The 22,723-nt window shown below is 26.7% G+C and overlaps 1 protein-coding gene across 1 annotated transcript in view; it reads left to right on the forward strand.

Annotated features, from left to right (window-relative positions):
- LOC100199231 (leucine-rich repeat-containing protein 9) overlaps nt 1–22,723 on the forward strand; it is a 95,008-nt gene that overhangs the window by 46,079 nt on the left and 26,206 nt on the right. The window contains exons 18-24 of the mRNA XM_065795691.1: nt 89–155; nt 9,516–9,635; nt 9,850–9,909; nt 13,653–13,784; nt 13,893–14,159; nt 14,393–14,503; nt 14,572–14,638. Coding sequence (XP_065651763.1) covers nt 89–155; nt 9,516–9,635; nt 9,850–9,909; nt 13,653–13,784; nt 13,893–14,159; nt 14,393–14,503; nt 14,572–14,638 — 824 coding nt within the window. The remainder of the gene's footprint in view (nt 1–88; nt 156–9,515; nt 9,636–9,849; nt 9,910–13,652; nt 13,785–13,892; nt 14,160–14,392; nt 14,504–14,571; nt 14,639–22,723) is intronic.

Consider the following 22,723-nt stretch of genomic DNA (forward strand, 5'->3'; position numbering starts at 1 on the left):
AAATTCAATTTTTTGTTCTTTCTTTTAATTATAAAATGGATTCATCATTAGAATAAGAAATTTTTTTTTGTTTATACATCCTTTTTAGGTTAACATTTTTAACAGAAGAACTTCTTCTGCATCAGTCAGGGCAAACAAATCTTTCAAAAATAACTGTAGGTATCAGTTTTTTCTTTTATGTACAATATGTTTATTCGTTGTTTTATTTGAGTTTTAGCTGAACATATAATGTCAATAAATATGTGTGTTTCTATATATCTCTCTATATATACATATATATATATATATATATATATATATATATATATATATATATATATATATATATATATATATATATATATATATATATATATATATATATATATAATTGATTTTTTGACGAGATTAAATAAAAATAACTACATGATTTTTACTACTAGAGTAGTAAAAATCATGTAGTTATTTTTATTTAATCTCATCAAAAAATCAATTATATAGCTCTGATATCATTCGTTGAGCACTCTTGCTGAATATATGCTCACAGCAAAATTAAACTTATATATATATATATATATATATATATATATATATATATATATATATATATATATATATATATATATATATATATATATATATATATATATATATATATATATATATAGTAGTGTACACTAGATTTTTAAATGTTTGAGTTTTGACACTTACAAGCATTGTGCAAACTCCAAACTTTTGTATGTTTATGCTTATATCAAAAAAGAATGTTTTGCAAAGAATTGCGGTGATTGGAGCTTGGGAACAAAAAAACCCTAATTTTTTGGCCCACCCAGCCCTTAAAGTGGGAGCAACGAGTTTATAAAATATTTTCTTCACCATTTTTATCTAAATTTATATTCAGCAACAAATTTTAAGTTTCATGCAATAATCTCTTTTTTTTTATTTTTTTATAGCCATAGTAATTTTTCAAAAACTATGGCCATATTTTAACCCCCCTCAATTTGAGGGGGCTGTAAACACTGCAGGTTCATAAAAACTGAACACTAAGAGATTATTGCATGAAACTTGAAATTTGTTGATGAATATGAATTTAGATAAAAATAGTAAAGAAAATATTTTATAAACTCGTTGCTCTAACATTAAGGGCTGGGTGGGCCCAAAAATTAGAGTTTTTTTTGTTCCCAAGCTCCAATCACCCCAATTCTTTGCAAAGCATTCTTTTTTGATATAAGCATAAACATACAAAAGTTTGGGGTTTGCACAATGCCTGTAAGTGTCAAAACTCAAACATCTAAAAACCCAGTGTACACCACTAATATATATATATATATATATATATATATATATATATATATATATATATATATATATATATATATATATATATATATATATATATATATATATATATATATATATATATATCAGCAAAATTTTGAGCATATATATATATATATGTTCAAAATTTTAGGCTGTATATTGTGTAGTTTTGTTTTTATTAAAAACTAAATCAAAATATATTTTTTCGAAATTTTCATACTTGACCCTCTCACCTTTTTTTTTTGTATGATTAAATTTCCTTAAACGTGTTGAAAATTTGTGTTAAGTTTTAAAAACTTGAGGGATTTGGCCCACTAATCAGCATCTTAGCCTGAATATCTGAATAGGTTTAGAATGTTGCTTGACTTTAGTTAAACTTAATTGTTCAATTTAGTTCTTGGCTTGACAAAAAGAAATTGTGGAATTTCTATATTATCATTCATATTTTTGCTCATGTCTTTAAGAATTTTTTATATTAGCTTTATGACAGTTTATAAAGCTAAAACCATCTGTATCATTTTTGTTGGAAATAAACACACATTTTAAAATTCATAATAAAGTTGCAAAACTGCAATAATTTCTCTATATAACTTTTGTTATACTCTGCTAGATCAGCAAAGGCAAACATTTCTGATATTTTTCAAACTTATACACGTTTATTTAGGTTTGTGTGACTGTTAGTTTATGTGTTCTGAATTTAGTAATTGCAAAGCAAGTTAGCAACATCTCAATAATCATGTCTTGATTAATTTAATTTAAGACCATACTTCATTTTTAAGGTTTCTGAATGGCTCATAATTCAAATAAAATTGTCACATTTTTTCTAGCTCCCAGTGCTTTACATCATCTATGGTTGCAATAGTTTGGCTACTCCCAGTTAAATCAAGAATCCTGAACACACACAACTATTTCTTTTCTGGTGCACTTAGTTTTTGCATTACTGCAATAGCCAATTTTTCTATTTTACCTCAGATATTATTTTATCTCAGATACTAGCTTTGATTTCCATTGAATGGAAGAGTATGTTGGTTGAATACATTAAGAAAACTGAATGTTTTTTTAATATCGACTAGAAATTGTTGTCAAATTTTATTCTCTAATCTGCTTGCTGAATATTTTAATATACTTCATCCAACTTGTGTTCGAATGCTTCAACTAAAGCTAAATTGTTTTCTCTGTTGGATAGATTCAACTATTCAAGAGAGAAACAAATGGAACTTACTTATTTTTTATCAAAAAATTTAGATTCTCTTTCATCAAATGCTGCTAGTACTTTAGAGATTTTATAATTTTATTTGATATTTTTAATTGCTTTTATTTTCTGTGCTTCTTTATTTTTGCTTTCATAGTATATCTTTTGCTTAATTAAATCAAAAATTGTTTCTTTAATTAACATCGGTCTGATAAAAATCTAAATCTGAGATTTGCTGGAGAAGGTGGGTGATTTTTCTTATCAAATCTTGTACATCTGATGCCAAAATATTAAACAGAAATGACCAGTGATTAGTAAATAGAAATGACAGTTGATAAGTAAACAGAAATAACATTTGATCAGTAAACAGAAATGACAGTTGATCAGTAAACAGAAATGACATTTGATCAGTAAACAGAAATGACAGTTGATCAGTAAACAGAAATGACAGTTGATCAGTAAACAGAAATAACAGTTAATCAGTAAACAGAAATGACATTTGATCAGTAAACACAAAGGTGAGAGCTTATTAATAAAATTCGATAATGAGCTGCATAACAAATTTTTTTACATTTTTTATTATTATTTTACAGTATTTTTTTTCTTTTATAATATTGGTACAAAAATATCTCAATATCAAAACAAAAAATACATTTTCATATTTAGCCTAAAAACACAGTTTGAAGGAGAATAATGTAGATAATAAGAGTGTCAGAGGGCATAAAATTTCTAAAAAGGGGGCAAATTTCAAAATTTTCAAAAAACTTTATTTTACTTTTAATGTACAGAAATAAAAGCAAAACTGTCTATAAACAAAAAACTTTTTTTTAAACACCCAAATATATATATACTAGCTATCAAGACCAGTAACTAGGCCTGGTTCATCTATTATTATATGAACCAGGCAGTTATTAGGGATTTAATCATTTCAACAATTCCCTTTGGATAGTTACAAATTGTATTGACAAATTGTAACTCCAAATATTTTTTGAATAATTTGAATTCTATTATCTTGCGTAACTTTGTCATGTTCTTTTGCATTCATTAAGTTAGATGAAATATTGGGGACATAATATAATGGAATCATCTGATCAATTTCCATACTTTTGGTTTTCTCTTCCGGATAGACATTGGCATCATCCATGACTGCTCTACCATCCACCTTTAAATATTTAAAAAAAATTTCGGTTTTTGTTTTTCAGCACCAGAATCATTTTTAGTTCCTCTTATAGCTGACAATAGATTAAATTTTATTTATTACAGGGTTATTCCATAATTAAAACCACTTTATTCCTTAATTAAAACCACTTTATTTTAAAATATATAAACTTAAAAAAATTGCCCAAGTATGACACAAGATAGAAAGACCTGAATTGAAATTACTAACGAAACGATTAAAAATGTTAAAAGATATTTAGATCTTGAAAAATCTAATAAAGAAATTCAAGAATCAACCAACTTATCCTACAGCTGTGTATGTAAATTAATCAAAAAAATAATGTTGACTTAACGGATAAAGTAATATTAGGTGCCAAAAGAGGGCTGAAATTTAAGGATAGCAGTATAATAAAAAATGAAATAGCCACATATTTAAATAATGACAGTAGTTATGTTCAGCAAGAAATTGTAGAAAATTTAATTAATATTGGAATCAATCACTCACAAAGTTATGTAAGTAAAATTTATAAAAAAAATGGGATATTCTAGAAAGAGGCTAACTAAAGTACCAATTAAAAAAAAATTCTCCAAGAATTTTAGACGCCAGGCAATTATTTGCAAGAGAATTAGCAAACTATAATTAGGACTAATTAGTATTTTTAGATGAAACAGGTTTTAACCTGCACACCACTACTAATTATGGATATTCATTGGTAAATCAAAAAGCATATGTTACTTTCTCAGCCAGCAAAGGTGTAAATATTAGCTTGATGATGGTTATTAATATTAATGGAATAGTTTCTTATGAGTTAAGTGATGGTGCTTATAATTCAGAAAGATTTAAAAATTTTATTACACAAAATCTTATTCCATATTTCAGAAGCAATTCAAATCACGTTCTTATCATGGATAATTGTAAATTTCATCACTGCAGAGATGTGTTGAGATTATTAAATGAAAATCAGATTATATTCAAGTTTTTACCTGCCTATTCTCCCCAATTAAATCTCATAGAGGAAGTTTTTGGTGAAATAAAAACAATTTATAAGAGAATGAAACCATTGGCAAAAACAAGAAACACTATAAAAGAGCGCGTTTGCTAGACACCCGATCAGGTAGTTTTGCTAATTTTTATGAGCATCTTTGGCAATATTTATTGTTGGCGTTGTCTAGAAATTCTTTTATTTAAAAATAAATATTGAACTTGAAAAAATTTGTGGAAAATGTTTCTTATAATTTTTCATAATTTATCTGTTTTATTAAATAAAGTATTTATAATCTTATAATAAAATGGTTTTAATTATGGAATAACCTTGTATATAAAGAAATAAAAAAACTTATCAAATTTAATAATGGTCTAGATTAAATTAATCTTTTGTACAAAGTCATAGGTGCATTTGTCATTAGGCAAATCTAGGCAACTGACTATGGAGCGCCAACTAAAAAAGAGCACCTAGTTTTTTCTTTTCTGTAAAAAATCAACACATTTTTTTTAATCACATAATCAGAATTACTTTTGAATTTGTTTGTATTTTTCAAAACTATTCCTATGATTAGTTTAAAATAAACAACAAAGGTTTTAAGCAGCAATGACTGTCTTTAAGCAAAAACTCACATTAAATAACTTAATTGTCATTATGTTGTGTAATAGAATATTACTACTTTTACAGTAAATTTTTGATTTTTTATTAAATCAATAAACTAATAAAAATTAGTTTTTGTTAATTTATTGATTTAACAAAATTCAAATTGTTAAAATAGATAATTAATTTTTACTTTAGATAGGTATTGTTTAAACTTCTATCAAGAATCATAGGGCGGCAACTATTGATATGTCTAAGGGCGCCGTAGCCCCAAATGTGGCACTGTATTTAATTATATTTTAGTTTAGCACTACAGGTTAGTGTGGAGTTAATGCTAAAAGAGAATGGTATTGCAATCGTTAATGATGTTACAAATAGAAAATTATACAATTTTAAATAAATTGACAATATTATATATATATATATATATATATATATATATATATATATATATATATGTATATATATATATATATATACATACATATATACGTATATATATATATATATATACATATATATATATATATATATATATATATATATATATATATATAACATTTTTATTTATTTTCTTGTAAGTTTTGCTGCAAATTACAATGAATGAATACATGGTTTATAGGTTATTTGCTTTTTCTCCTGTAATAAGAATCATTAAAAATATATATTAAAAATCTCTTATGTAAAAATCTTGTTAGGATTTCATGTAACATTAGTAATTTTTATAGCAGTGTTTCCTAAAACGATTGACTTTTCAGAATTAAGTAATCAGTTTAAAAAGTATTTGCGCAGAAGAGTTAATAACATCAATATTAAATAATTAACATTAGCAGTTTTTAAATGGTTTTATTTTAGCAGAGCTATGAAATGTGCAATTATTTTTCTTCTTTAACATCATTAATCTTAGAGATAGAAGTTCTTATTTTATTATTATTTAAAATTGTTGTATGCAGCTAAGAATATTTCTACTTCCAACTGTACTTAATGTTTTAATTCATTTTTCTAGTAGCTTTTCGCACCATTTTCAAAATCATTGCAATGGATATGAATTATTTTTCAATAAATTTAAAGTTATCAATTGCGCGTTGGAACATTATTTTCTATTATTGAAGTGTAATAGAATCATTAAATATCAATCCATCAAAATGATGGTGACTAAAATGAGACAAACAACACAATTTTTAACACAAGCAGGATTAGAGTTAAAGCCACCTGTTGAAAAAACAAAACAATAGAAATACTTTAAACTTATAATTGTAAATACATTTTTAGTAAAAACGTTATTTTATGTAAGATAACCTTTTGTTATATTAACATTTCATCAAACAATTTAGTGTACAATCATGTGTATTCATCAAAAAGTTTAGTTGACAATAGTGTTAAGTGTTTATTTCACATTTTTTTAATATTTTCGAAAATTGCTTCAATATTTGAAAAAATATTAAGGTAGTTAAAACATTTAGCAGGTAGTTAAAACATTTGTTATTTGCAAGTTTCTATTTTAAAAAAGGATTGGTTTTATTTAAAATTATTAATTTAAAAGGAAAACAAGTTCGTTAATTTTCAAACATTATTTTTGTATTTATAAAACTCATTCATGAAGAACTAATACCAAGATAACAGTTTAATATAGAAAAAATTAAAAATTTTGACTGTTCAAAAAAAGCAATTCCATGTGTTTGTTGGTCGAATTGACCACTCCCCATCCATTTTTTATTTGCCACACTGTTCTGCAACACAGTTGGATATGAAGTTATGATTTTCTAGTTCAAAGCAAATATTTCTTCTACAGCAAAGCCTCTTTTAGTAGATAAATTAAAGACTTTTTACCAGCAGCATGTTATAACAACATTTAACAAAACTAACAAATAAGGACTATGAAAAACTTTTTTTAATATTTAAAGTAGCTTTTTTTGTATTACCTCTACTACCCCCCCCCCCCTCCCTCACCTCACCATTACCATCAACCTAATTTATATAAATTTGCATACTTGTTTTCATCCTAGTAAGTAAAACTGATGGATGTAACACTTAAATAGTTGGTTTTTATATAATTATCTTTACCCTAATAATTAACACTGATGCATGTAACACTGACACTAGTTCACTTTAATACATTTTAGAAATGCATCATTCTAGACAAAAATGAGGCTCTAAATGGCTCACAAAGCAAGTCTGTGGGACTACTTCTCACCAACAGTTTAAAAAATATAATTATGTACTTTTGTTATTAAACCTTACCTAATAAAAGGGTGTGCAATAATTTTTTTATTGAGGCCTCCCAAATATAATATATATACCACATACAATATATATATATATATATATATATATATATATATATATATATATATATATATATATATATATATATATATATATATATATATATAATATAAATATGTGTATATATATATATATATATATATAATATAAATATGTGTATATGTATATATATATATATATATATATATATATATATATATATATATATATATATATATATATATATATATATATATATATATATCAGCACACAAAATAAAAAATCGAAGGCAGGTGGTCAATTTGACTGGCTAACACATAGACTTGATGGTCAACTGTTTTTATTGTCAGGTCAATTGTAATTTTTTTTCGGTGTTTTAACTTTTGTTTTATAATAATTACTAAACTTTGTAAATAAAAAAATATTTTATGCTGTAGAAGTATTACTTTTGGCATAACTTTAAACCAAATCATTGCTTTTTTTTAACAAAGGTTTAAAAAAAAAAAAGTTGAATAATTAAAGCTCTAAATAAATGGTTGAAATAATGTTATTCTGAAATAGCTCACATGCGCAGATTAAAAACAGAGTTTTGATTAAAAATGGAGGTTTGTCAACAAAAAATTATTTTTGGATGTTAAATTTTTTTGAACATTTAATCAACTTGTTTAAATTTATTACACAATATAATTAAATTTTTATATAATTATTAACTAAACATAAAAAAATTTCAACAAAAAAATTGATTTGCAATTTATTACCCCCTAATGCTTTACAATGCGCAAAGACATTTTTAAAATTACTAATGCTAATTGTTTTCTTCATAACTCAATAAAATGTGCTAATGATAAGTATAGTTATATAAATTGCTTAACAGGTTAATTACATTCATTGATTGCAATGACTGAAAAAATAGTTGCAAAACTTTAAAGGATTTTTTTTAAAGATTTTATAAAAAAAAATTGAATGAAAAAGTATATATAGAGAGAGAGATAGATAGATAGATTTATATATGTACATATAATATTGTCTAATAAAGTGGAAAAATAAGTTTGAGATCAAAAATATTCCCATACCATTGGAAAAAGAATGCAAATTAAAACATCCAATGCAATATAAAAATAGTTAATTATCTTGGCAAGACATTTGATCTCAATAGCAATTCTTTTTAACCATACTGTAAAAAAAAGATTTTGCACAGTGATACAAATTTAAATGCCAGAACTTCATTACAAAGACCACTTGCCCATTGAACAATCAATGTTTGTTAAGTAATATTGTTTATCAAGCTACAGTGATTGATGAAAATCCTAATCCTAAAGTAAAAGTATATTTTGGTATCAGTGAGATACCATTCAAGCTTAAATACGCAAATCATTTAAAATCTTATAATGCCATGAAATACAGAAATGATAGCGAGCTTTCTAAGAAGATTTGGAATTTAAAAGAAAAAGACATAAAACACACAATAAAGTGAAAAATTATAAAACTCTGTAAACCCATCAAAACAACACCCAAAATTTGCCTTCATGACAAATTTCTAATTTTATATCACAAAGAGGTTGTTACCTGGTTGATAAAAAAGGTTGTTACCTGCTAATACCTGATAAAAAAGACGAAAATGTTATCTAAGTGTCGACATTTAAACAAATTTTACTGTCTTATTTTGATACCAGAGATTAAATAGTTACATCTTTTATTGTCAGAAGTTATTTTAAAAAGTTTTTTAAACGGTTTTTTTGCCGATCTAAAACACTTTTATGTGTATATATATATATATATATATATATATATATATATATATATATATATATATATATATATATATATATATGTATATATATATATATATATATATATGTAGCCTTCTTGACTGTAGTTGCTCCATCTGAAACCTTGTGGAAGGCAGTTCATAAATTTAAAAAAAAAAAACATATACTTATAAACATGTAGCATAATAACTTTATAAAGTTTGTAAAGCTTTTGAGTCATATCTGAATAGCCTTTTTCTTAATTAAAGGTGCTAAACTTACATGATTGTGGTTTATCACGTGTCAAATTACTATCATCTTTGCAGTTCTTAAAAAGGCTTGTGCTGAGTTTCAATGAGCTAACATCAATAAATGAACTAAATGGAATGGTAACTAGATTTATTGCAATAATATTATTTATTCTGTTTATATTCATCATCATTATTATTTTATTTTTGATTTAAATTAAGATTTTCTTTATTTTTGATGTTGATTATACTAACAAATATTTAAAAAGGTTTTGACATTTTGTTAATTTAAAATTTTTTTGTTTATGAAATGTTTTGTGATTTTTACAGTATAAGTTTAATTTTTTTTTTACAGAACAGTTTAGAGTACCTTGATGTTAGTTTTAATCAAATAGAAAGCTTTGAAGGTCTCAAGGTATTACTTTGTATTTCAATTTATAATTTGCGCATTATCTTTGTTTTTATATCAAAATTATGTTTTTTGTTATATATTTACTTTTTTTTTTTCTATGTGTCTTATTTTATTCTTTTTAATTTCATTATGCAGAAGTGGTTTAGTGGTAGAGCACTTGCTTTGTAAATTGTTTTGTAAATCTGCATTTCTCAATCTTTTACTCAAATAGTTAACTTTGTGACTTATTTTCCTGACAACCCTAATCATTTGCCTTCACTTCTTTATTTATGTCTTGTCTATAACCCTAGCTTGTGTTCAGTTTCTCCTTTTTCTCCTTTAGGTAGTTCAGACCTTGCAATGATCTCTATAAATCTTTCATCTCTTAATTCTTTTTTAAATTCACTCTTCATTGCACTGGTTACTACTACCCTAAAGATGACTGGGATTATTTTTGTGATTTTCTTCTTGACGGTCCTTGGGCTGATGTCTTTTTCTCTCAGCTGATAAATGTGTTTCCTACGTAACCTCCTGGATTTAGGCAGGAACGGACGCTTTATTTCTTCTTGTCAGTTCTAAGTCGAGCCTCATTCTACTCCATGGTTTCCACCTTTTTGAGCAGCTGCTATATCTAAACAGTTTTTGCATCTTTTTAAAAAGAACATTACTTTTAAAAAAAAACAGCTATCAATTTGAAAAAGTGCTGTCTGATGCTAAGCTTCATTATTCCCAGTTTACAAAATCTCGTATCTTATCTCAGAAGTTGGATGTTCTCCCCCTTTCATTCCAATTAAACAGGTTAACCTATTGTTAGACATTAAAATCACTCCAGCTTGTTTTGCTAAAGTTATATCTCAATTAATTTCTTCTACGGCTTGTGGTCCAACATTCTTGTCATATTCTTACAAAATTGTTCTCCAGAAGTCTCTTCAATTCTCTCTAAATTATTTAAAAAGTGCTTGACCAAATCTAGTTTTCCTGCTTGCTGGAAAATGGCTTATGTTGTTCCGATTTTCAAAAACTCCGGATAACATTCTGACCCCGCCAATTATTGTCTGATCAGTCTACTGTTATTAGCAAGGTCTTTGAGTCTTTGATTAACAAATTTCTCACATCCCATAATGAGTCAAATAACTTACTGTCAGACAATAAGTACAATTTTTGATCCTCTTGCTCTACGGCTGCCTTGCTAAATGCCGTGACTGAAAGATTTTATTGCGCATTAGATTGGAAGTGGAGAGGCTAGAGCTATTGCTCTTGACATATCTAAAGCTTTCAACAAAGTTTGGCATGCTGGTCTTCTCCATAAGCTTGCTTCATATGGTGTTTCTGGGAAATTTTTTGGGAGTATGTAATTGTTTCTTTCTAACCGCTTTGTTAAAGTCATCCTTGAAGGCCAACACTCTTCTTTATTTCCAGTAACTTTTGGGGTACCTTAAGGTTCTATCCTTGGCCCTGTTTTGTTTCTTATCTACATCAATGATCTTCCTGACAAACTTACATCTAAAGTTGCTCTTTTTACTGATGACTCAATTTTATCTTGACAAAAGGTTTTCTCTTTTGGATCACTTAAAACAGGCAAAGGATCTTGAATCTGATCTCAATTCTATAACAGATTGGTGCTTGCAGTGGCTTGTAAATTATGATTCCAACAAAATTCAGTTATTTACTGCAAACAACAATCGCAATACTGTTGACATTCCTATATTAATGAATGGTAACTCTCTCACTAAGTCCTCTTCTTTATGGTATCTTGGATTATTGTTTACTACTGACCTTTTATGGAAACCATATATACATGTGATTGCTAAATCAGCATCTGCTAAGGTTGCTTCTCTTTATCGTGCTTGCCATTTTCTTACTTCTGATTCCATTCTCTACCTCTACAAATCTCTTATTTATCCCTGCATGGAATACTAATGTCATATTTGGGCTGTTTCTTCTAATGATGCTTTAAGACAAGATCCAAAAACGTATTTTAAATGTAGTTGGACCTGCTCTATCTGCTAAGCTTGAGCCTCTTTCGTAAAGTTGCATCTCTTTCACTTTTTTACAAATACATGGTCGCTGCTCAAAGGAGCTATTATCTCTAGTTCCATCAACTAAACCATTTTCACTTGACTCATCATTCAGCAAAGTCTCAATCAATACTGTATATGTTCCTGCAAGCTCTAAAAACATTTATTTATCAATTTTTTTTTTTCCCACACTTCAACACCTTGGAACTCTCTTCCATCTTAATGTTTTCCTGAGTCATACAACCTACAATTTTTCAAGTCACATGTAACTTTTTCCCTTTTTCTATAACTCTGTACTTTTTTTTTCTTGTAACTCCCTACTTAATAGTGATTGCTTACAGCAGTTGAGAGTGAATCAAAATAAATAAAAAGTAATAAGAATAAGAATAAATTCCTTATTTTATCATGTTCTTGCTAGTACAGCACTTAGCTTGTTTCTATGTGTAGTGGCCTCGTCAACAATTGTTTCATAGCTAATGATTATCATTTTCAACAGCAACAAAATTAATTCACTAGTGGACAGGGTTGGGGTTAAATACATTTGATGAAATATAAAAACAAATTCAAACATGTTGATTCTTGATTCCCAAATACAAATTTAAATACAAATATATGTTATCAGCGTTTTCAAAACACAAATACAAATAAAAATATTTGTATTTTAAGTTAGAAAAAATATAAATATTTTTAACTTGATTTTTTATTTTACTAATTTAATAACTAATGATTTAATAACTTATTTTTTTATTATTTTTTTAACTAATGATTATTTTCAACTAACTTTATTACTTAAACCTTTACCTTTTCATGTCTAATATTTACTCTATTTGTTGTGTTTACACAAGAACTAAATATTATAAAACATGCTTATCAATAATTTCATCCTTTAATTCATTTTAATTAAATTTTTCATTTACCATATTAAAATAACCTTCTTTATTATTTTTTATAACTGCATGGATCTTTAGCATTCAATCAATTAATCAATTTACAAATTTTTTCAAGCTGTATTGTAATCTATTTTACTTGCAATGAATACAAAAGGTTATTATAGATAATAGCTGCTTTTCTTCAAAGTTCTTCCCATAGTAACTCAATAGGATTAAGATCAGGCCATTGTGTTGGTCATAATATTTGCTAGATTCAAACATCTTCTAAATACCTTTTGCAGATTTTACTTGTATGATTTGGATCATTATTGTGCATAAACTGATAACTGATTCTAAAATAATCTCTCACCAGGTGGCAGTACTTGATGTTACAAAATATCTTTAAAAATTTCTTTTATCATTGTTTATATAACTTTGTGTAGGTTTTCAATATTATCTCCACCAAAACATCCTTAAACAGTGACAGACCCCTATGTTTTACTGTTGAAAGTAAATAGTATGAATATTTTTTTCCTGTCTATCTGCGCAGAAAAACACAGTGTTTTGAATCAAAAATTTGAATTTGGACTCATCTGTTCAAAGAGCGTTTTTCAAAAACACAAAAAATGTTCTTAAAATGTTTAATGATAATTACTATTAAAGATATTATTAATTGTAACCAAAGCAAAGATATTGAAAACTCAATTTTATTGAGGAAATAAAGATTTTAACTGACTGGAATACTCTAATTGAACAATCAAGTTTAAATTCTTATTATATAGATATATTAAATAAAAATTTGTAATAATTCAATAAAAAATATATTTGTTTAAAATTTGTTAAAGTTTTTAAAATGTACAAATTTTTTGTTTGTTTTTAGATTATGCCAAATATATCTCATTTGGACATTACATGGAACTATTTTTGCCATACACGAAATGAAGTGACACTATTGAAGAATTATTTTCCACTATTAAAAGTTTTGAATATTTCTCACAATCCTTGGATGAATGTAGGGTATTTAATTTGTTAAGCTTTTAAAATTGTAACTGTTATAGAAAATTCAACTATTTTTAATGCTTAAATATTTTTTCATTCATCTACTTATTTTTATATGAAGAGCAGCACCGTACGACTTCGTTGTATCAGTCGTATACGAACTCTTACAGTTATTGATAAAAAACCAGTGACGGAGGAAGAACTGCAAACAGCTTTGCATTTAGTTTCTTCTTCGCGCATTACATCAGCTGCTATACTGAATAATTCTTGCACTGATATTCAAGAAATTCTGTCCTTACGTTTGGAAAATACTGTAGATACTTTAATTTTGCTCAGTGGAAAGAGACCAATTATATCCTCTCCACAAGACGGGAAATGGATGGCAAAAGTAGATATAAATACTTCTTGGTTTTAATTTAACAATGATTAATGATTGTGATGCGCTTATACATTATTTACCATTTGCATAGATTTTATATTTTTGGGTTTTACGTTGTTTTTTTTTCAATGTTTTTAATTTAAAAATAAATAAATAATAAAATAGTTGAAATTAATTTTTATTGTATTATACATATACAAACGTATGGGGCTCTTTTTTCCATAGTTTGAAAACATTTTCAGATAACATGCTTGTGTCTTGCCAATCATCACTTGAGTAAAATTTCAAACATTGAAAATTTGGTAAACCTAAAGTGGGCATCATTTAATAACAATGACATTACAAAGATTGAGGTAAAAAAAAAAAGTTATAATTACAAAATACTTTGGTAATTACTCCATATTTTCTTTGTTAAATTTAGGGTTTAGAAAGCTGTACAAAGTTGCAAGAGTTGACCCTATCTGGCAATTGCATTTCAAAAATTGATGGTTTGAATTAGTCTTTTTTATGTATTTATATGTTAAATTTCTATGTATTTATCTGTTAAAGTTGGCAACAGTGTTTCCATTACCCAGCCAAAAGTATTTATTCACGTAATGGATAATTTTAAATTTACCCGGGTATTACCTGGATAATTTTATCAATTAGATGTTACAGCAGCTATTAAATAACCTATGGAGTGTAGGTTTAGTCAATTTTGATTAAAAAAACAATTTTTTGAAAGGCTAAAATGATGAAGTTTTATAACTTTTATCTTTAAACTACATTTTTATTTTTTTCAAGTTTTTTGTAGAACTGAAGCATTAAAATCAATGCATCAAGGGTATCATCTCCCAATCTATTTCTTATTTTCATGGCAAAAAATCCCATGGCTGAAAAAGCTCGTTATGGCTCCACTGACGTTGGTTTAATAGTTAATAAAGCTTTAAAATCTTTTTTCAAAATTTTAGATCCAATCTTATCTACGGTGATAGCTCCATGCTCTGTTTGTTGAATATATGAAGCAAGTTTATCTGAAAGTGATTTTTTTTTCATCAAAATTTAATTTTTGATCAATTGCACAAGTAACTTCAAAATCAACTGGTAGCTCTTCACCTGCTTTCTGTGGATATAGTCTGTTTAAAAGTGAACTAGCCAGAGATATTATATTCCGTTTTTTTATTTTTAGACCAAACTGATCCTTTTGCTCTTCCAAAGTGTCGGGAGATTTTAAACATTGTATTAAGTGTACAAGATCAGGGTTTCTTCGCTCTTGAATTTGGACTTTAAATTTTTCTAGGAGAGCAAGGCTTAGTGATGTCCTATGATCTTTCAGTTTCTTACCAAACAAATTCAGTAACTTTTTCAGCAAGCAAAAGATCAGCACCTTCCTTACATAAATATTCTACAGTCATCTTAATGGAAGCAAGAGCATTGCATAATTCTTTAATCTTCTCCATTTCTTTATCGGAAACATTAAATTCTTGTTCAAGATGGATCATTGCTACTTAAACTTCTTTGTGAACTTCATAAAATCTTCATAGCATTTTAATAAGGCTATTCCATCACATTTTACAACCTAAAAGTAAAGTTTTTTCCTTTCCAAAGGATATTTTTAGGTTGGAGATGTCATCATTTCTGACTGGGGACTTTCTGAAGATTTTAACAATTTTACGAATTTTAGCAGCAATAGCACCAATATCAGAAACTAAGTTTGTCTCAGTGCTTAATTCATCACATTCCTCTAGTGTTTCTTCATAATTTTCTCCTCTTCAGTTTCATCATAAATTAAATCATTGTTTATCTTATGAGGTTTATAAAGTATATCACAAACACAAAAATGGATTGCATGTGCAAGACAGCCAACATGAATGGGACTGGACCGAATTTCATCATAACACTCGCACCATCAGTGGTTGTTACTACAATGTTGTTGTCCAAATCCAACTGGAATTCAGACAATCTTGACTTAACAAGTTGAATAGCTTTTTTAGTGTTCATGCTTCCGTTAACACAGATCATTACTAGTGATTGAAAACCATCTAAACCATGTAAGTTCAGATTCATAAAACAACGGTTTCTGACTGAAGTGGATTCGTCAAAGCTAATGGAAAAAAGACCTTCTTCTTCTTGAATCTTTTGAATGTCTTGCTTAATGATGGTGATAGTTTTACCATATTCTGTCATAAATTGATCTCTGATATTTTGAGGACTTTTTGGCAAAGTATAACTATCTGATTTAAATGCTCTTCTAAGCAGAACACTACTTGCAATTTGGTTAAAACTAAGACCATCAATTGCAGTTAATTTGCTTATCACCTCACCAAGAGGTTCAAAGCTTTTCTTAAAGAAAGTATCAATGCGAGAAACTTTTAATGGTATTGATGATTGTTTTTCTGGTGACAGATCTTTCTCAAGACAAAATTTAGCTTGAATCTTATGCTTTGCTAGAAGGCATGGCCTTCTATAATAACAGGCCTTGACATCGCACAATAAAGTTGTTTAACTGAAGGCCAATTTCTAATACTGTGCTTACATTTTCATCTTTTACAATTAGACAAAAGTTTTTCGTTGCGCTTTTTGAATAAATCTTTTAAATTCAATTGGTTTATAAATTAGATAGCGCAACTTCAAGACGTTAACATTGTAAGGTAATATTATTATATTGTCGAACTAACGATAAGATATTTTAATAATTAAAATGCCTTTAAAATGATGTGTATCTCTTTGCAAGTTGAACTATCAATCAACTACAACAAAAATACCAATTTATAAATTTCCGAAGAATCCAGAGGAGAGAAAAAGATAGAGTGATGCCATCCCAAGAACTAGTTTTATTGTTTCAGACTATACAGTAGTATGTCGATTGCATTGGCCAGATAATGCAACCTTTTGAAAGCTAATATGGGAAACAATGAGTTTTAAAGATATTCTGCCTAGTTGTTTACCCACACCAGCAAGTGAAGTTAGAAAAACTGTAATTTCAAAGAATTTTCGAAATATTTTACCAGATGATTTAAATGGTTTTCTAAAAGAGGATGAGCTTATATTTGACGATATTCAATCTTTGTTAAGTGATAATAACGATGTTATTATTTTCCAGCTTATTTTAAAAAGTTTACAAATACAATCAATAATGTACAAACTTAGTGTTCCATTATTTCTTTTAGAAATTTTCGACCATTATTCATTTGTAGCTTACCATAATGGCACAACTTGTAATATTTCATCTCTAACTGTAAACAAATTAAAGTTAATAAAATTAAAATTAGCTTTATTTGAAGCAGTAATAAAATAAAGTAAATAAAGTTCGCATCAGTCAAATATTTTATTCGAGCACCTTAATGCCATGAGAAAAGTTTATGCAGGTGAAGATTTATATACTCCAGATATTATATGCAGAACACATGAGTATTTTGCTATGCTGCAAAGTTTATATGATCGTTTGCGCATTGACTACAATTTGTCAGGTATACAGACTTTAACACGATTGACTTTAAAAATAAGCTCAATGAATGACCTAAATTTCATAAATAGTATTTTTATGAATTTAGATCCATTGAAAAGAACTTCCATACTTCTAATTGATGAGGTTTATGTCAAAGTTTCATAACTTTACCAAAGTGTTACTTTATTTAGTCATGCAGTAAACTACCCTGAAAAGTTAGCTAAAACAATTTTATCATTTATGATTAAGTCTTTTTGGAGGTCCAGAATTATATGTAGAGCTCAACATGTTACAAATCTTTCCTCTGAATTTCAGTTTGCTCAATGTTAACATATTGTTGATACAATAAATAGTATTGAAAATAGTAAGACACTAGCAGTAATTACTGATGTAAATCAATGATTTTTTGAAATGTTGAAAACAGTTGGTAGTAAACCATGGTTAATAACATCAGGTATATATTTATTGTATAATTATATACATCTCTTAAAATCTATATGAAACAATTGGTTGACAGAAATGGCTTGCGAGCTTCAGGGTTGCCATCTGGTGTTTTTTAAAGCTAGATTTCTCAAATCTGGTTTATTTTTTATCGTTTGGCTTGGAATTTTGATTTTGGTTGATTTCAGAAAATCTGGTTTAAATCTGGTTTATTTTAAAGTTTTTGGTCTTTTTTTGTTTTATCTGGTATGCTTTTTAAAATCTGGTATAATTCTGGTTTATTTGATAATAAATCAATTTAATCAAGTTTTTATTTCATGAAAAAAGTTAATTTGAGGGGAAAAAAATTTCCCTCAAATTAAAAATTTTTTCATTTTATAGAAGCACAAAAAGTTAAAATAAATGACAGAAATACTTACATTAAAATCTTAAAACATTTAATTGTAATGTCATTAAAATGTTGCTTTTATCCCTTAATTGCCAAAAATATTAGAAAATTCTTACATTCAAAATGACATTTTTTGAGAAAAATTTGCCTGTAATGAATGTTGTTTCCCAAGTTGAGAAGGCCTTTTCAAATCTACTGTAATATCTTATGGATGCAAAAGTGAAGAAATTAAAAATGATTACAGAAACTTTTCTTAAAAGTTTTTAGACTCTCTCTTATGATGCAATGTCATTAATCATAAATTAACTGACATTGCATCATAAGAGCGAGTCTAAAAACTTTTAAGAAAAATGAATAAGAACACCGCTGAATTTTAAACTGCTTTGTGAGACCATTTAGAAGTTTCTGGAGACCTAGACTTCTGCAACATAGATGTTTACTGCCTTGGCTGTCTATGTGTTTTGTTTCTAACTATTTTGTTGAGTCTTCTCACAGGTCATCTGCATAAAAATTAGACAAAGACAATATCAAACCAAGTCTTGAATGCAGTTATTAAATCATATTTAATCAGGCAAAAGATTTTTTACTAGGACTTAAAATAATGGTGTCAGTTATCGCAGAGGTTGGAAGAGAAATTTATATCCATATGCAAGCGTGAAAAAAAATTTTTATAGGTTGATAGTGTCGGATTTAGTATAGGTTTTTAGAGTGAACTACTTTCCCCAGGCCACTTTGAAGGCTGGACTGGCACCCCATTAAACATTCACAAACTTAAACCCCCCCCCCCCTCTCTTACAAATTGAATTTTAATATTTAAGGATGAATTTTTAGATAAAAAGCATTTTTTCAAAATATAAGTTATAAACAAGGCTTTAAAACAAAAAATTATGATTTTTTTCTTTTTTTTTGTTTGGTCTGGTTTATTTCTGGTTTATTTTTGTTTCGTTTTTGGCTTGTGCCCGAAAAAAAACCTGACAACCCTGGTGAGCTTCAGTTTTTGAACAATGGAGAATTGGCTTTGCCTAAGTGGAGTTATTTAAAAACTTTATATAAAACTGATTGCAATAGTTTTTTAAACTCTCTAAACTTACAGCTAAATCAGTTTATCCAAAACCAATAGAGAGACAATCTGTAAAGTTTTGTTTGTCTGTTTGAGTAGCTGCATAAAGAACGCATCCAGAGATTGAAAATAAAGCATTTGAAGGTACTGCTGTATTTATTGAAAAAATTATTTCTTTTTGGAATGTTGTTAATGTTAAAGCACCTGGTGCTGGCATTCAGTTTAGAAATGAATTATGTAGAGAAATCCATTCAGTTGGCGATCAACAGTTACAACTGCTACAAGATATTGCTGAACTGTCAAAGTTTATAAAACCTATAGGTAGGCATGTAAAACAGCTTATGCTAGATACTAACAATGCAATAGCGCATACCTGTTATGACTTAATTGATCTCGTAAAGACTTTGTTGAGTAATGGAGCAAAGTATGTCTTATTAGGTTGGTTTTCAACAGATCCACTTAAAAAAGCTTTTTCTAAGCTTCGACAGGGATCTGGAGGTACTTACTTTATAAACGCTAAATCTGTAATTGAAAAAATTAATATTTAACATACTAAATTGATATTACAACTTGACATTCCTGTAGATGGTATCAATGGTCATACTTGTGACACATGTTTTAGAGATATTTCTTGTGATGAAAAAGAACTGCTAGATAATATACATGATCTTGAAAGCTCAGTTAATAAATCTACATTAGTGGCTATAGTTTACGTAGCTGGCTATGTACAAAAAAGCAAAATAAAAGTTTATGATGACACTACCAATTATTATTTTAAATATGGAAGTTATCTGAATAGCCTAAACAGAGGCAGACTTGAAATTCCTTCTGATACTCTTGTCCAATGGTCAATCATTTTATTTTTATTTTTTCAAGGTGCTACTGGCCCTTTATGCAGAACATTTTGTGTTACTCAGTTTCAGTTCATAGCAGCTAAGTATACATTTAAAATCACAAAAAACAGTGCAGAATATATTCTAATATTTTGCTAAAGAATTACGCACTAATTACCACTCCCAGCAGTAGCAAAGAATCTAAAACGAAAATACTAAAGCTATCATAATTTATGTAAAAATTAGTTTTGTAATTTATTATGCTATTTACTTGTTATGTTTTTTATTTTATTCTTTAGCCTTTATGTCTCTCAATATGTTTGGATGTGTAAATGTTTACTCTGTTGAGATATATTGATAAAACTATTTTTTTCCATGAATCGATTTTTGTTAGTATTTTTTATTGTTGGTGATTTTTATTATTACCTTTTTTTTTTTTAGTTATGTTTCTGTAAGCAACAAATAAAAGTACAGTATAAAAAATACAAATGTAAAAAATACTTTCTAATATATAAATATATACATTGTTTTAGTTCTGCTTGTTATTGATACTATTTAATATTACATTAATATTTTAAATGAAATTTGAAATACGAAAAATATAATTATTTTTTAACAATTTTTTCCATTTATATTTCCTTCTTTATTAGAGATTTTTATTAGAAAACATAGACTGCCATTACACCTACCTAATATAAAAACATATCGATAAAAGTTTAATCGGCCTTCTGTTTTTACGTTGTTTTGTGCGATGTCTAGGCCTGTTATTATAGAAGGCCGTGCTTGAATAGTATTATATATAAGGCTTTTTGTTCCATATGCTTTCAAAACTGCTGAACAATTTTTTCACTTTGCACTATCTTCTGTTTTGCTATAAAAAAAAATCCTCCTAAACACGTGATTTTCTTTGAGAACTGACGTCTTCATGTTGGACATTTTTAAAAAATCTATTTTCCTCTGTTAAGTATTTTGACGAATAGTGACAAACTGTAGTTATATGTTAAATAATAACTATGTATATTTAAAAAATGAATACACTTTTTTTATAAGAAACCAATAAAATTAAGTATTACTAGAAAGTGTCTTTTTTTAAGCCCTGATCTGATACTAAAAATTCTTTTGAGCTTATTAAAAGTTATATTGCAATATAAATTATTTAAATTTATATTCCATATATTATTTTATGTTTTTCATATGAAATCCATTGCCTTCGTTTATTATTGTTATTATTATTATTGTTATTATTATCATTGTTATTATTATTATTATTATTATTATTATTATTAAGTTATTTATTTGAGTTTTTAGTGATGTTTTAGTTCAATCTATTTTAAACAAAAAACTTTTTCTAAAGAAAATTTCGAACGGAATTCCATTTGATTGAACATTCAAATTAAATACTCATTTCAACTGTTATTCTATATTGTAGATAATCGGTTTTAACTTCGACTTATGTTAATGTGGTATGTAGGTGAAAATTTACAACTCGAACTCTGAATAAAATAAGTTTCTTATCGAAAAGTAACTTGGTACTAATAGTTTCTTTAGATTTTAGGGCTAGTTTCTACTAGCTTCTTATTTTTTTTAAAAGTGTATATATATATATATATATGTGTGTGTATATATATATATATATATATATATATATATATATATTCTTATCATTTAGTACCAGTTTCTTATAAACAACTTTCTAATTAAAAAATGTGTATAACTTTGACAATAATGTTAATAACAAATAAATTAAATTAAAACTTTAAATTCACTATAAATGTTTTACACGCTGAAAATCTCAATTTTAATTTGTTTACATTATATTAGTATTTATGTGTATATATATATATATATATATATATATATATATATATATATATATATATATATATATATATATATATATATATATATATATATATACACCCAACTAACAATTAATGTTCCAGAAATGTTGCCACAACTTTCGTTTATGTTCACGTAACATTTGTTGCCAATGTTAACTACAAATTTACCATGTTTTATGACTGAAAAACACAATATTACGTTTATTTGAGACCCCATAATTTAATTATTACATTTCAAAGGTCCACTATTGGCTGAGCTGATTACAATTAACAAAAATTCATAATAAAAAGTAATACTTCTTGCCATGAAAAAGTTTGTTTATTAATAATAGTTAGTGCTTTAGAAAGCACTAACAACAGTTTACATCAACTTAAGCTAAATTTATGAAAACAAAACAACATCAAAAACATAAAAAATAAATACATCTTTTTTAAAATAACACAATTTACAATACTTCATCAAAAATAATTTTTTTTTTCTTGATTAAAATTTTTTTTTTAAAAGTTTATATTTTTTTATTAAAAATAAAAGCACTATAATAATTCACTATAAATGTTTTACACGCTGAAAATCTCAATTTTA

This window comes from Hydra vulgaris, chromosome 04, assembly GCF_038396675.1.
Source record: "Hydra vulgaris chromosome 04, alternate assembly HydraT2T_AEP".
NCBI classification, from domain to species: Eukaryota; Metazoa; Cnidaria; class Hydrozoa; order Anthoathecata; family Hydridae; genus Hydra; species Hydra vulgaris.